The 12,502-nt window shown below is 38.2% G+C and overlaps 1 protein-coding gene across 11 annotated transcripts in view; it reads right to left on the bottom strand.

Annotated features, from left to right (window-relative positions):
• Nucleotides 1-12,502, bottom strand: part of PHF20 (PHD finger protein 20) — a 74,568-nt gene that overhangs the window by 44,724 nt on the left and 17,342 nt on the right. For all 11 annotated transcript variants that reach the window (XM_075057728.1, XM_075057657.1, XM_075057737.1 and 8 more), the window contains 7 exons: nt 9,650-9,821; nt 9,356-9,440; nt 8,519-8,598; nt 4,617-5,004; nt 4,102-4,209; nt 2,958-3,134; nt 1,946-2,119 (listed from right to left, as the gene is read on the bottom strand). In XM_075057728.1, the coding sequence (XP_074913829.1) occupies nt 1,946-2,119; nt 2,958-3,134; nt 4,102-4,209; nt 4,617-5,004; nt 8,519-8,598; nt 9,356-9,440; nt 9,650-9,821 (1,184 nt within the window). The remainder of the gene's footprint in view (nt 1-1,945; nt 2,120-2,957; nt 3,135-4,101; nt 4,210-4,616; nt 5,005-8,518; nt 8,599-9,355; nt 9,441-9,649; nt 9,822-12,502) is intronic.

Genomic DNA, 12,502 nt, shown 5'->3' with positions numbered 1-12,502 from the left:
TTTCTTTGCACTCCCAGTGACACAAATGTCTGCAGTCTTTCCATTAAGAACTCCTCGGACATCTTCCCGAGATTCAAAGAAGGAAGAAAAAAAAAAAAGAATGCTCTGTTGCTGCTACAGCAGACAGCCCCTCCTGCCATCCACAAAAGCTACTTCAGCATGAGAATTTGCAAACTGGACATGGCTATTCATCTTAAAATTACATTCAAGGATGCCTGTCCAGTTTCAAGGGCACCTTGGAGGAGAGGAACTTCAAATTCTGAAGGAAAGAGCTCACAGCACTAGCTGCTAATATTGCTGGCATTGCAAACTTCTAGACAGGGTATCAGTTTAGCTAACCCAGACAGCAGACTACTACAGCAGTACCTGACAAAGCACTTGTGAGAAGCTTCACCAGTTGTCAGCACATGACCTTAAGGAAACCAGTGATACTACACTGCAATTACCCAGAGGAAGTATTCAACCTAAACTTTAAAGTGTACATTAAATCAGTTCCACCTGCTACAAGAGGGGGAAGAACAAATTCATAGCCACTGGAAGGAGCAACACTTTTTACATCCTTCCTTTGCTTCAGAGATTTGCAGGCAGGCTGTCAATAGCTCATGTACTCAGAGCCAACACAGAGAGTAATGGCATTTCCTTGGTGTCAGAGAGATTAATGTTCTGTTCACGTACAACAGCCAAACAGTGATTTTGCCTTCATGAGCCAAAACAAGCTACAACACATCAGTTTAAAAAAAGTTAAACCCAGAAGTACTTAATGGACTGAAAAGGACACAGCAGCCTGACTAGCAAAAAGAATCTGCAGCCACTCACTATCTTGCAAACTCACCACCAGAATGTAGGGAAGTAAAAGCATGGCCCCAACACACATCAACTGAAAAGACTCTGGATATACCACAGTTAGAATACAGGTGGGTAATATCATCAGCCTGGTTAGGAAGGAGAGCAAGATCAGAAGAGCTCTAATTTTTAAATAGTAAAAGACCATTTATACATCAAACCTGAGCAAAGGAAAAGAGGTAAATTCCTTCCTGCACTGAAGGTGCACATCAGTGGCAAAGGGAGAGGACATTTAATTTGTACAGTTACATAAGAGTGGGTGGAAGAGGACACATGCAAGCGGGAGGATAAGTTTGGAATAACCAACAAACAGGATGAAAGCTAGCACATACAGATTAGCAATGCTGTGCAACTGTAAATCCCTCTAAATGTTCTGTTCTACTTAAAATTAAGCTTCTTTGATAGAGCATAAACCAGGGAAATTGTAGTTCAAGTTCCCCCAGTTAGCTGCAGATATAAGTATTAAAGTTACAAAAAATAATCACAGGACAGCACTATTTTGGCATAGTCTACTATCTGCATAGGAAATTTTAATTTGAAAAAGCATGGTAAGTACACTCCCCAGCCAAGAGAAAATAGAATATATACATTAAGACAGACACTGAAATGTTTGAACAATTTCATAAATTTGCACTAAAACCTCTAAGTAGTCTAGGACTTAAGTACAACAAAAGCCAAAACATAAGGGTATAGAAATCCACAATCAGGATTCCCAAACATCAAGGCTACCACATACCTGCAGCACAGAAATTACAAAAGAACCTGATCTTTTAAGATGTTAGTCCAACTTAATCCAGAATTACAAACATTAAATTATAACCTGAAAACAAGCGTTTGTTAGTTTCACCATTCACATGCTAAAAATATTACACCCAGTCATTTAAAAATTATGATTGCCACTTTTTGGGAGATTGCTGTCGATCTCCAAAGCATAATATCAAAACTCAGTCCATAAGGAATAAAAATATGCATTTCCCCCCCGTCCCATGGTTAACACTGCAAGAACACACAACTTTTGTTTGTGACACACATACAAGCACAAAACACCTGGCATCAGTTGCCTTAAACGTATCAACATTAAATACAAAATCAAAATTTGAACCTGTAGCAGCAGAAGGTTCTTGAGTTCGGACAGTTACAGACAAAGACTCAGTGTCTTCAACTTTTTCTTCCTGTAAACTGGCATCCGTACTGAGTGCTGTGCTATGTGATGTGTTTCCAGGCAACTCTTGTTCACTGAACCTTTGGTCAGATTCAACAGGAATTTCTAAGTGGACTAGAATGGAGAAAAAAATTTTCATTGATTAAAACGCACACAAAAGCATATTCCAGAACACTAATGTGTGTGTTCATCACATTACAGTGGTGACAGATACCCACCCACGCTGAGACTGCTTGCTGTTGCATTAACACAAAATCAAGTTTTTACAACACAGCTACTTGTAGCAACCCTCTAAATTTAGAGCTGCTTAGAAACACACAGGCTGCTAACTCTTTATAGCCTAAAATGGGACAGGTCTCCTCAAAGCATTATCAGAGCTCCCCCTGAAAGGGAATAGCAAGGAAGCACAGGGCAGAAAAAGGGAGCATTATCTCCACCCAGTCTAAGAATAAAAGCATCCCATTTAATGTTTTTAGTGTTCAACAAGAGGATTAAACTGTAAGTTTAGCATTTGCGTTACTTCTTCAATCTGCAAGTGTTAAAACTGCGTAATCACCTTATTTTCACAAGCATAACCTGCATCCCTTAAAAAAAAAAAAAAAAGGCAAAAAACCCCAACCACAACATTTCCTTTAAGTTATTTTATGACCTACGGGGCTCTGCTTTTGCAAGGCTAGTTACCCCAGCCAGTTATCCCTCTACTGGAAAAGCTCCCATCACACAAAGGTTAAAAGCTAGGGTTACTGACAGAGAGAGAATCAAAAGTAAAAGGCAATCCAGGCAGCAGAAATAGATATAAACTTTCCTTGAGTTTTCTCTGCACTGCTGATGAAATCAGATTGTAATTGCAAATATAGAGCCTGCAGGCTATGCAAGTGAAAATATAGTGCTTGCAACAACTAGATTACTGCCATGCCACCACAAATCTAGACTATACCAGGAAGCTGCTTACCCTTCTCAGATTCCTTTTGGTTAGATACTGCATCTTTCAAATGCTGAATTTCTGTTGAAGTTGTGACATGATCAGTATTTAAAATCTCATGGCTAATACTAGATGAGAGCCTTGAAGATCGTCTCCTGATCTGGTCTCTTTCAGGGTTATCTGAAGAGTTCTTCAATTTTTCCTGAGCTGGAATAGACAAATTTAATAGTACCATGCAGTTACAGAATTACTAAATAAGCTCACAAGCAAAAGTTAAAGGTGTCCCCTCCCAGTTTGAAAGTGCATTTAAGGACTGAGGTTAATATAGCAAGAGCTAAACAGCCCTGGTGATTACACCTCTCTGTAAAAGCTACAATCATATTAGCAGTTATAAATACACATAAAACTAGAGCAAAATCTTATCTTACAGGTGTCTCAAAATTTTCTTTTAGTAACAGATTTGAAGTAAGAATACTGATCAATATCTTACTGATAAAACACCGCTTTAAACAGCAACTGTCCCACAGACAAAGTAATGCCAGAAGTTAGATGAGACAACTCAGACACACAAACAACTTTGACCCTAAGCTGGGTAATGTATGTGCACTGAAGTTTTAAGACTTTGTGGTCCTAAGGAAGGGAAAGACAGCCTTCTTCAGATCTGCATCCCCTTGTTCATGATACTACTATAAGCAAATACAGTTTTCTCTCCTCATCAACACACTCAAGTTCTTCAACATCACTACACAACATATCAAGATAAAGTAGAAACTATTAGACTGCAGTGACATGAATATTTATCTAGTATTACAGTTTCTTTGCTAAGCGATATGGTAGATCCTCCATCTAGTAACTAGAGAGTTTCTACATCTCGAAAAAGGCTTTTATAACCTTCTACGTATTGGAGGCAATATAATCACTGCCTCCCCTATGTTAACTAACTTCTGCATCAAGACTTGCAGCTTGTGTCTCCTTTATCCAAATGCAGCTTCCAAGATTTAGGAGAGAATTTCAGCATGATGAATGGCCAATTTAAGAAAAACAGGTGCTGCACTTCAGCCATTTCATGTATCACAGTTCAAGGTTAATACTACAGACTTTCCCCCCCTCCACTTAAGCTTCAAGAACTCATAGGTAAAAATACTGTGAGAGTTGAATACCAAAAAATACTCACACAAGTTTTTTTCAATCCTGGGGCGCTTTGATGGAACTTCACCTCCTTTAGGTATTTTCCGACGTCTTAACTCCAAAGTTATTGGCTGCAGTGTCTGAGAACTTGGCTCTACATATTTAGATAGAGAACAAAAATTGACCGGATACAAAGCTGCAAAACTCTTCAAAACATAAACTCCTAAGCCTCACAACTTAAAAAACTGGACTTGCATAAGTACAGTTTCACCTGGCTTTCCAAAGTCTACATAGTAGTATTTAATCCTACTGCAGACAAGTCTTATAATATAGGAAGATTACTTGCCTAAATCTCCTCTCTGACCAAACCACTGAAGCTCCAAATCTGACTAACAAGTATGCTCTCAGCTGTCCTAACCAAGCCTGAACAAAGAAGAGTTTAAAATTTTTTTAAAGTTTCTAGAAACTTAGGCTGTGAAAGAGCAAGATACTTTTCATTCCTTTAGGTAAGTTTAGAAGGGTTCTGATATATGGCCTAAACATTTAAGTTTAGCTACATACCTGCTGGAGGTGTTATCGGCGGTCTTCCACGTTTTCGTTTAGTTTCTTTTGTATTTTCCTGTGGACTCTTTACATTGTCATTCTCAGGCTTCTTCTCAATTTCTGCATCTACTGAATATTCCATATCATTCTCTGATATATTCTCTTTATCTTCTTTTCCATTCTTAGATATATTCTTCTCTGAGACTTTGCCTTTTTCCGAGATGACAATCAATTTTCCTTCTTTATCAGGTTGCTTAACTCTTTTCTCAGTCTTCAATGTCTTTTCATCCTTGTCTTTCTTTGCATTACTTGTTGCTTTCCTCTGTTCTTTAAATTTCTCCTGCTTTTCAGGAGATGACAGAATTTCATTACCTCTTTCCTTAGGCTTAGCATTACCCACAGTATTCTAGAATTAAGAGAATGACACATGAATATTAACTTACTGCAATATGAAAGTCCTCCCCTGCCTCTATATTTAGTAGACTTGCATCCTTGTCCAATTTTTCAAAGGATAAAAGCATATATTCTACTGCAACCCATAGATGAAAACTTAAGAGGCACTTGAACTGCTCAAGGACCCATGAATCTTCAACAGGACAGTGCAACAGATTCACTCTTTTCACAACTCTGACATAAAAGATTCGCTGTTTCTTTGTTCTCACATGCGGGTTAGGTCCATACTAGCTTGGTGAAGTACTACTTAAAGCCTGCTTGGGACACTGAAGAAAGAGTGGAAGTCAAGAGCACAAAAAAGGGTAAACAGCTCAATCACTTGGATGCAAAAACCATTTCCTTTCACAAAAGTGTCTCATTCAAAATAGACCAGTACTTAGCTTGTAATTATCACTGCTACTGAAATGCGCTAAGTAAAGAGTCATGTAAAGCAACTGCAATTACCAACTTCATCAGTAAACACATGATGTTAAAATTTACATATTTAAAAACAAAACTTTAAACTTTATCTTTCTGTAATTTGTGTTCAGCATGAGGACATGAAAATCCTTAACAGTCCCTGGCCAGCAAGCTACTAATACAGATTCAACCATAATCTCATTTCCCTATAGTTCTTATATAATAACACCAAACCAGGAAGAACACCCCTATATCAACAGGTCACTGCTACTCAATGTCCATTCCGTTTTCTGATCAGGTTTCACATCAATACCACCTGGGGGGGATGCCGATTTTGGTTTTTTCCCCTTCCAAAGATTCTGCTATAGGCTGTCCCAGAAGTTCTCTGCTCTGATGAACAGAAACCTTCTAACTTAGCGCCTGGATTAATAATTTATATTTGGTCGTGTGTCAACAGTGCCTGTAGTTGAACTAACTTCCCTCTTCCTGTTGCCTAACAAATTCAAGCATGAAAGAACAACCATACTCCTTTCCAGCCATAGTTCTGCAAGGCACAACAAGCTTAAAATTTGAACAATGGTCAGAGGACAAGAAGGGCTAAATACCTCGATACCTTTTTGGGGAAAGAAAGCAGCTGACCATGTTATACCAAATTCTGAGAATAAACTTAAGACTTACTATCTCCTTGTACTAGACAGTACCTCTTGCCTCTTCCCACCCCAGTCTTCCTATCTATATGTGGCTTAGTTGAACCAATACCTTTTAAGACTGCTGTTTTCAGACCACAGTCCTAAGAAATAATCTTAATGCAATAAAATAGTGAATGTGTAATCTGCTCCACCCTCTATGATATTATTTCAACCATACTTGGCACAGAGGTGATTAAAAAAGCACTTTTTAAGAATGTGAGATCAAATTGCTGTATATTTCATGAAAACAGCAACACAAAGGGAAAGAAAGTCTTTCACCTTCTTAGGTGTCTGAGCACCACTTTTACAAAACATCATAGAAATCTGTCACCTGTAAATTCCTTAAATGCCACAGCTATGGGAGAATCTTCAGTGGAAACTCAGTGTAAAAAAATCAAAGCACAACCATCAGACATTAAGTTTCATCAGTTGTGCTGCTCAAAGAACCATCTGATTTGAATCAAGTATCTGGTACTGGAACACACATGAACCATCTTAATCAAATTACTCTCAAGAAACTGAACCATAAATACAGTATGTCTGAATTACCTCTTGATGTTACTGAACTCTTAAAAGCTGTGTGTCCTTGTACAAGTACATTCATGCTGTGCAGGTCATTAGCATTTTACCATCACTGTTCAATATAGCATGTTACACCCTGTACATGGGGACAGGGTAACACCGTCATTAAAGAAAAGACAACCAGCTTACATTGCTCCCTTCAGAAATCAGGTGGTTTGGGGACTTTTTAAGAACAGCTAAGATCTAAGCTATGTCTGTCTTCATGGCTACAGTCTCTCCAAATGATGAAGAGGAATCCGACACTTGCCCTCCACTGCCAGCATGCAGTTATACATGAATCCATACATTACTTATGTAACTTACATTCACAACTGAATCTTGAGCTCTCCAGTGGCTGAAGTATTTTTTTTAAACTTTACTTCTGATTGTGTAAACAGAGCTCACTAGGAAATTCTCCCTTTATGCTTTTTTACGCTAAAGAACAGAACAAAAATGTTCTAGCATAACTTATCTCTTGGGTTAAAAGAAATCTTCCCTGCCAGTGGTTAAATGGAGACAAAAACTTAAACTCCTTTTAAAACCCACCCAAAGCTATGCAGAAACATGAAACTCCCTAAAGGAGAGACAAAATATTTTGCCTTTCTTATGCAGAATATTTCTTACGATTGTTCAATTTCATGTATTTAGGGTTAAATATGGTAGAAATATTTCTCATGGCAATGAAGATTCTTCAAGTAGTTCCCTTGTGAGTACTAGTCAACCCTCAACCAGGCACAATTATTACCATTTGAAAGCTATTAAGAGCACTTTGTGGCAAATCTGAAATAGCATTCCCTCCCAGCCTTGCAGATACACAAATCTGGAGACCTTCAAGGAATGGCATGCCTCTTCACAACAGTGACAGATTTAAATTGTATCCATTAATACTCAGTATTGGAATCTCTATTTAAGACTTGTGTTTTGGGGGAGGGATTCAGTTTCTTTGCTCAAACTTAACATTCCAAAAAACTAAAAGCGAAAGGTATGACTAAAAACACAGCCTACAGCTACCAAACAGGAATGTGTGGCAAGATGTCAAACTTAAAACCACTTCTGTAATAAAAATTATTCTGAAGCAGGTACTTGAGAAGTTTTAACCAAGTTATATAGGACTATAACTTGTCAGCCTTTCCTACAAAGTGCCCGCACATGAAAACTGAAGTACAAAGCAGCACTTCTTCCTTCTCACCATCAGCAGGAAATTTTATTTTTTTTTTTTAGAATGGCTCACTACTACTTTCCATCATAAGCTGAAGGTTGTTGAAACTACAGCGCTGAGCAGGTGAAGAGTTGGTAGAACAACCGAACCATAGAAGCAGAACATGGGATTAGTAAAAAAGCTTATCCTCTCAAAGTTGTGAGGTGAAAGATTACCAGACAGCTTCCTTAAAAGTCTCAAGACAATCAAGTAGTTATTTTGGGAAAGAATAGTTTCCATCAACTCCATAGTTCCCATCCCTTAATTTTTAAGATGCATTTAAACTAATCTCAAACAGGTGAAACAAAGTGTTTCAATAACCTACCACTTGCTTTAGTACGTACATTCTGAATCTTCCAATGATTTTTAGAAAACTGTTTTATTTGTATGCCTATGACAACTTTAGTTCAAGAGATGCATTCATGAGAACATGAGCCTGAGAGCTTTGCAAATCATACCATGAAGATTTGCATAACCTTTCCATTTTAACATTTTATTTCAGATGTATTGTATCTTAGCAGTTGAGATGTTTCATTAATTTCATATTTTATAATTCATCAAATCTAGCCACCTGAACTGTCAATTTTAGAACACACTAGTAGTATGAACACAATACTTACCTGATCTTTGGAAAAAGCTTTGACATGAATGTTTTTGACAGTCTGAACTACACCATCATAAAATTTCACAGTGTATGTACCTAAAATTTGAAAATAAAGCATAAGAATTTAAAGATTAGAAGTTATTTTACAGAGCATTTGCTGGCAGCTCCAATACTCTAGCTGCATATTTAGCTCTAGGTAAAAGCTGCCTTATCTGTGTTAGAAACTGCAACAGCAGAGGTCTTATCACAGGCCAGGTAAGGAAGAAACAGTGAAGTTACCAAAAATAATTATGGCAAGCATAAAGCTGCATGTCTAAGCTTAGAGTTGCTCCTTAGATATACTTTCCTCACAAAACCCCAAAACATTTCTGGTAGAATACTCCAATAGATAATTACAGACTTTTTCTCCTTGATCTTACAACATATAGGCAATCTAAAGAAAGCACAGCACAAGAACAAGTCCTTCATGGTTCCTTAATGATATTCGAAAAGGAGAAGCATGGCTGTACTTTTTTTCTTCCCTATTTGTAAAGGGCTTTTGCAGCTCTGACACTAGTTTTACTGCAGTTACATGCATCTCTTGACAATACACTTAAGAAACAACTTCTCCAAAATATATACTTAAACCAATTACTGACTGGATATCCCAGCAGAAAGTTCTTTTATCTCATGAAAAAGGTAAGAGGTTAGGTTAAAAGTGTTGAGGGCAGAGTAAAACATATAATTGAAAATAAAACTTTTCACAGCTGTCTTCTGTCTGCTGTACCTGCTGTCTCCACCTAAGCAAAGAGGTTAGAATACAATTAGAAATGCATTACTAAAAAGCATGACAAAACCAAAAGTGACTCCTTACCATCTTTGTTAACAGAAGTAACTTTGGCTGGATAGAAGCGACAATCAGACCAGCATGCCAATACCTGATCATTTATATGAAATCCCTACAAGACAGGAGTTAAAAGTGTTTTCATATGAGAATTACTGAAACATACAACTTCATTAAAACAGCAAAATTATTAGTTTTCCAATACTTAAATCATAAAACTTATACAGCAGGCAACACAGCAACAGTGAAGCATTTTAATGGTCACAATTCATACAACTGCATGTTAAATGTAACATACTCAAATGTCCTCTATTTTCTACTTACTGCACAACCTTCTTCTTCATGTAATCCTTCTTTTCTTAACTGTATTTTCTCTAAGGGACGCAAATAAGGACTGTCCCAACAAAACCATTCATCATATCTATGGTTCCAGCGTTTGAAATGGATAAGTACTTTTCCTTCTTCATAATCAATTTCTTCAATGTGAGCTGGATACCTGGTCAAAAGGTAGATTAAAATATTTCAATTAAGAATAAGGTAATCTGTCTCAGAAACTTAAATACAGTACAAAACATGACACAAATGGAGCCTTCTGCATGATCAAAAGCAAAATATCTGAAGATCTGCTTGATCAGGTGTCATGGGGAGCCAAGTAACTACACCTAACAACCTTTAGTTTCTACAATCTCAATATTATTTGGTATATCACTTGTATAAGCAATAAAGATGCTACAAAATTACCAAGAGCTCAGCACAGGACAAATCCCAAAACTGAACAGCAAAGGCAAACAGTGGCTGCAGGAAGAAGAGACAACTAAGGAGTTCTTAGTCTGGGGTGGAAAAAAAAAAATAACTGGAGATCAAGAAGTCAGAAAATCCTTCCCTACACCTAGAAATTTCACATATTCAGAAAACTGATAGCTTCAGCTCCCTCTTATCAAGAATAACACCTGGAGGTCAATACACTCACTTCTCTCAGAGATATCCATCAACAGACATCATGAATCATCTTCCCAGCATAACAGCAAAAGTCTAGCAGGCACACTAAACCTAATTTAAGCTACAGATTCCCAAAGTTAAATTTCATCTGCAAAGTCCTAGGACTGAAATAAAAATCTCTCAGTATTTTAGAAGTACAGGAATCCGAGATGAGTTAAATCCCATTGTTTCTAATCAGGAAGACCTTATAAACTATGCATTTCTTTAATTGCATTGGTAATTTGTAACTTCAGTAAGTATTTCAGAATAATAGCATATTTCACTATCCCAACTGAAAGTAACATCCCAAGTATTGACATCTTCTGCTCCTCAATAATAGTGCCAGAAGGAAATCTTCACTTGTCAGTGTTTTCAGTTATTTGTGGAAGAAAGGCAAGGCCCCACTGAATTCTTCAACAAAAGTCTGAAGAAAAAGAAACCCAAATCCACAATTATTCTGTAGCTGGTAAATCACACTTAAAAAAGATAGAACAAGTGGTAGAAAGAAATGGCATCTCAAAAGAATCAAGCCTGATGCTAAAAACAAAACCCAGACACATCAGAATTAAGACTTAAATGCAGACTACCATTCTACAATCCTACACAGATGAAAAGCTACCTACAACTGAAATTCTCCAGCATATCTGAGACATCTAGTCATGACTTGTTCAAAAGAGATACAAATAGGCCATGCTAGAGACTTACACTGCAACCACAGACTAAGGCCCTGCCTAACACTCAATGCCATATGCCTCAAGTTATGCCATTAGTTCATCCCAATATATTATCAAGACACATGCAGCAAAGGCTGTGGAGAAGAGGAACACAAATGGGAGATACTTATGGCAGGGACAACTAATTGGTTACCAGCTTCCTAGGAAGGAAGTAACTAACTTCCTTTGTGTGACAGCCAACATATTTCATACATAGGTAACCCCAAGCACTGGCCTGCACATGTTCATGAGGGGAGAATATTCACAGTCTTTCCACATAAAACAACATAGTTCTATTAAATGTAGCTTATTCTTAGATATCTCAGCAACTGCCTATCACTAGTTACTGGTAATGACAAAAACCAGTATCCAGTTGCCTACGAAGTACAGCAAAAACAGGGGTAGGAATTCCCAGTTCCTCTCAACAAGAGACTACCCAGAAAGACGCTTTTGCCATCAGGACTGCAATGGGCCTAGGGCTTCTCCAGATTCTCAAAGATCAAGAGGGAAGCTGACAAAAATGACAGAATACCGACTCAACATTATGCTAAGAATCCAGTCCATGCAGATAACCACCTCTGGTAAACACACTCAATCCACCTTCTCCCACTGCCCAAGTGACAAGAGCCAACTAACTCTATGATGCAAGACTGTTCCCTGCTTCATAAGCCAGTAAAAGGAGGAACCTTCTCCACCAGAAGAACCATCATCCTAGAACCATGCACGAATATCATCTGCACCTATGCCACCTCACCTTCTAAAGACTCCCTGATGGGGGAGAGATGCTGATGGATCATCAAGAAAAACATGCCTGACAAGACCAAGTTTCAGCCTGGTTGAGAGCTGGTATGGGTGCACTAGAGCTCTCGGCCAGCTCCTGAATTACATGCTACAAAGGTTGAACAAATCTTCTCTTTCTGAAGCAACCAACGTCAGCAAACATGTTCGTTCGGTGCTCTTGACTGGAACAGTAAACCTATTAGAAGCTGTGCTAGATCTAGCCACAAACTTTGACAGCCCCCTCCCTGATACCGCCTTCCATTCAGAAACATAACCCTGGCAACTTCAAAACAAAGAAGAAAGGTTCACAGGCTGTCAACAGCTCTGAGCACCATACATTGACAGTGCAAGCTTCCTTACTCCAACATTTGTACCCTAGCCTTCAAAGTGTTGAGCAAGCATGCCACATCAGGAGGTACAAGTCCTCACAGATCTATACAGAAGAGGAACGATAAAGCATATCCATACACATGCACCAAAAAGTCTGTGAACATGCCAAGGGGTAGAGGTAACTTAAAAGAAGTTCAGACTTGTTTATCAAGAAAACATATTATGTGAGGACACACAAAGTGAAAGGCCAATAGCTGAAGCCTGGTTAAGGCCTGAAAAAGAAGAGTACAACTGCCATGTGTCCAGTGATGGTCCAACACATCCTCTCCCAAACCACTAAGGAAGCATTTAGCTGACTCCATGGGTTTTCAAGACA

Source organism: Buteo buteo, chromosome 2 (genome assembly GCF_964188355.1).
Source record: "Buteo buteo chromosome 2, bButBut1.hap1.1, whole genome shotgun sequence".
Taxonomy (NCBI): Eukaryota; Metazoa; Chordata; class Aves; order Accipitriformes; family Accipitridae; genus Buteo; species Buteo buteo.
The sequence above is the reverse complement of the archived record's forward strand: the minus strand, read 5'-3'. Positions and strand labels throughout refer to the sequence as shown.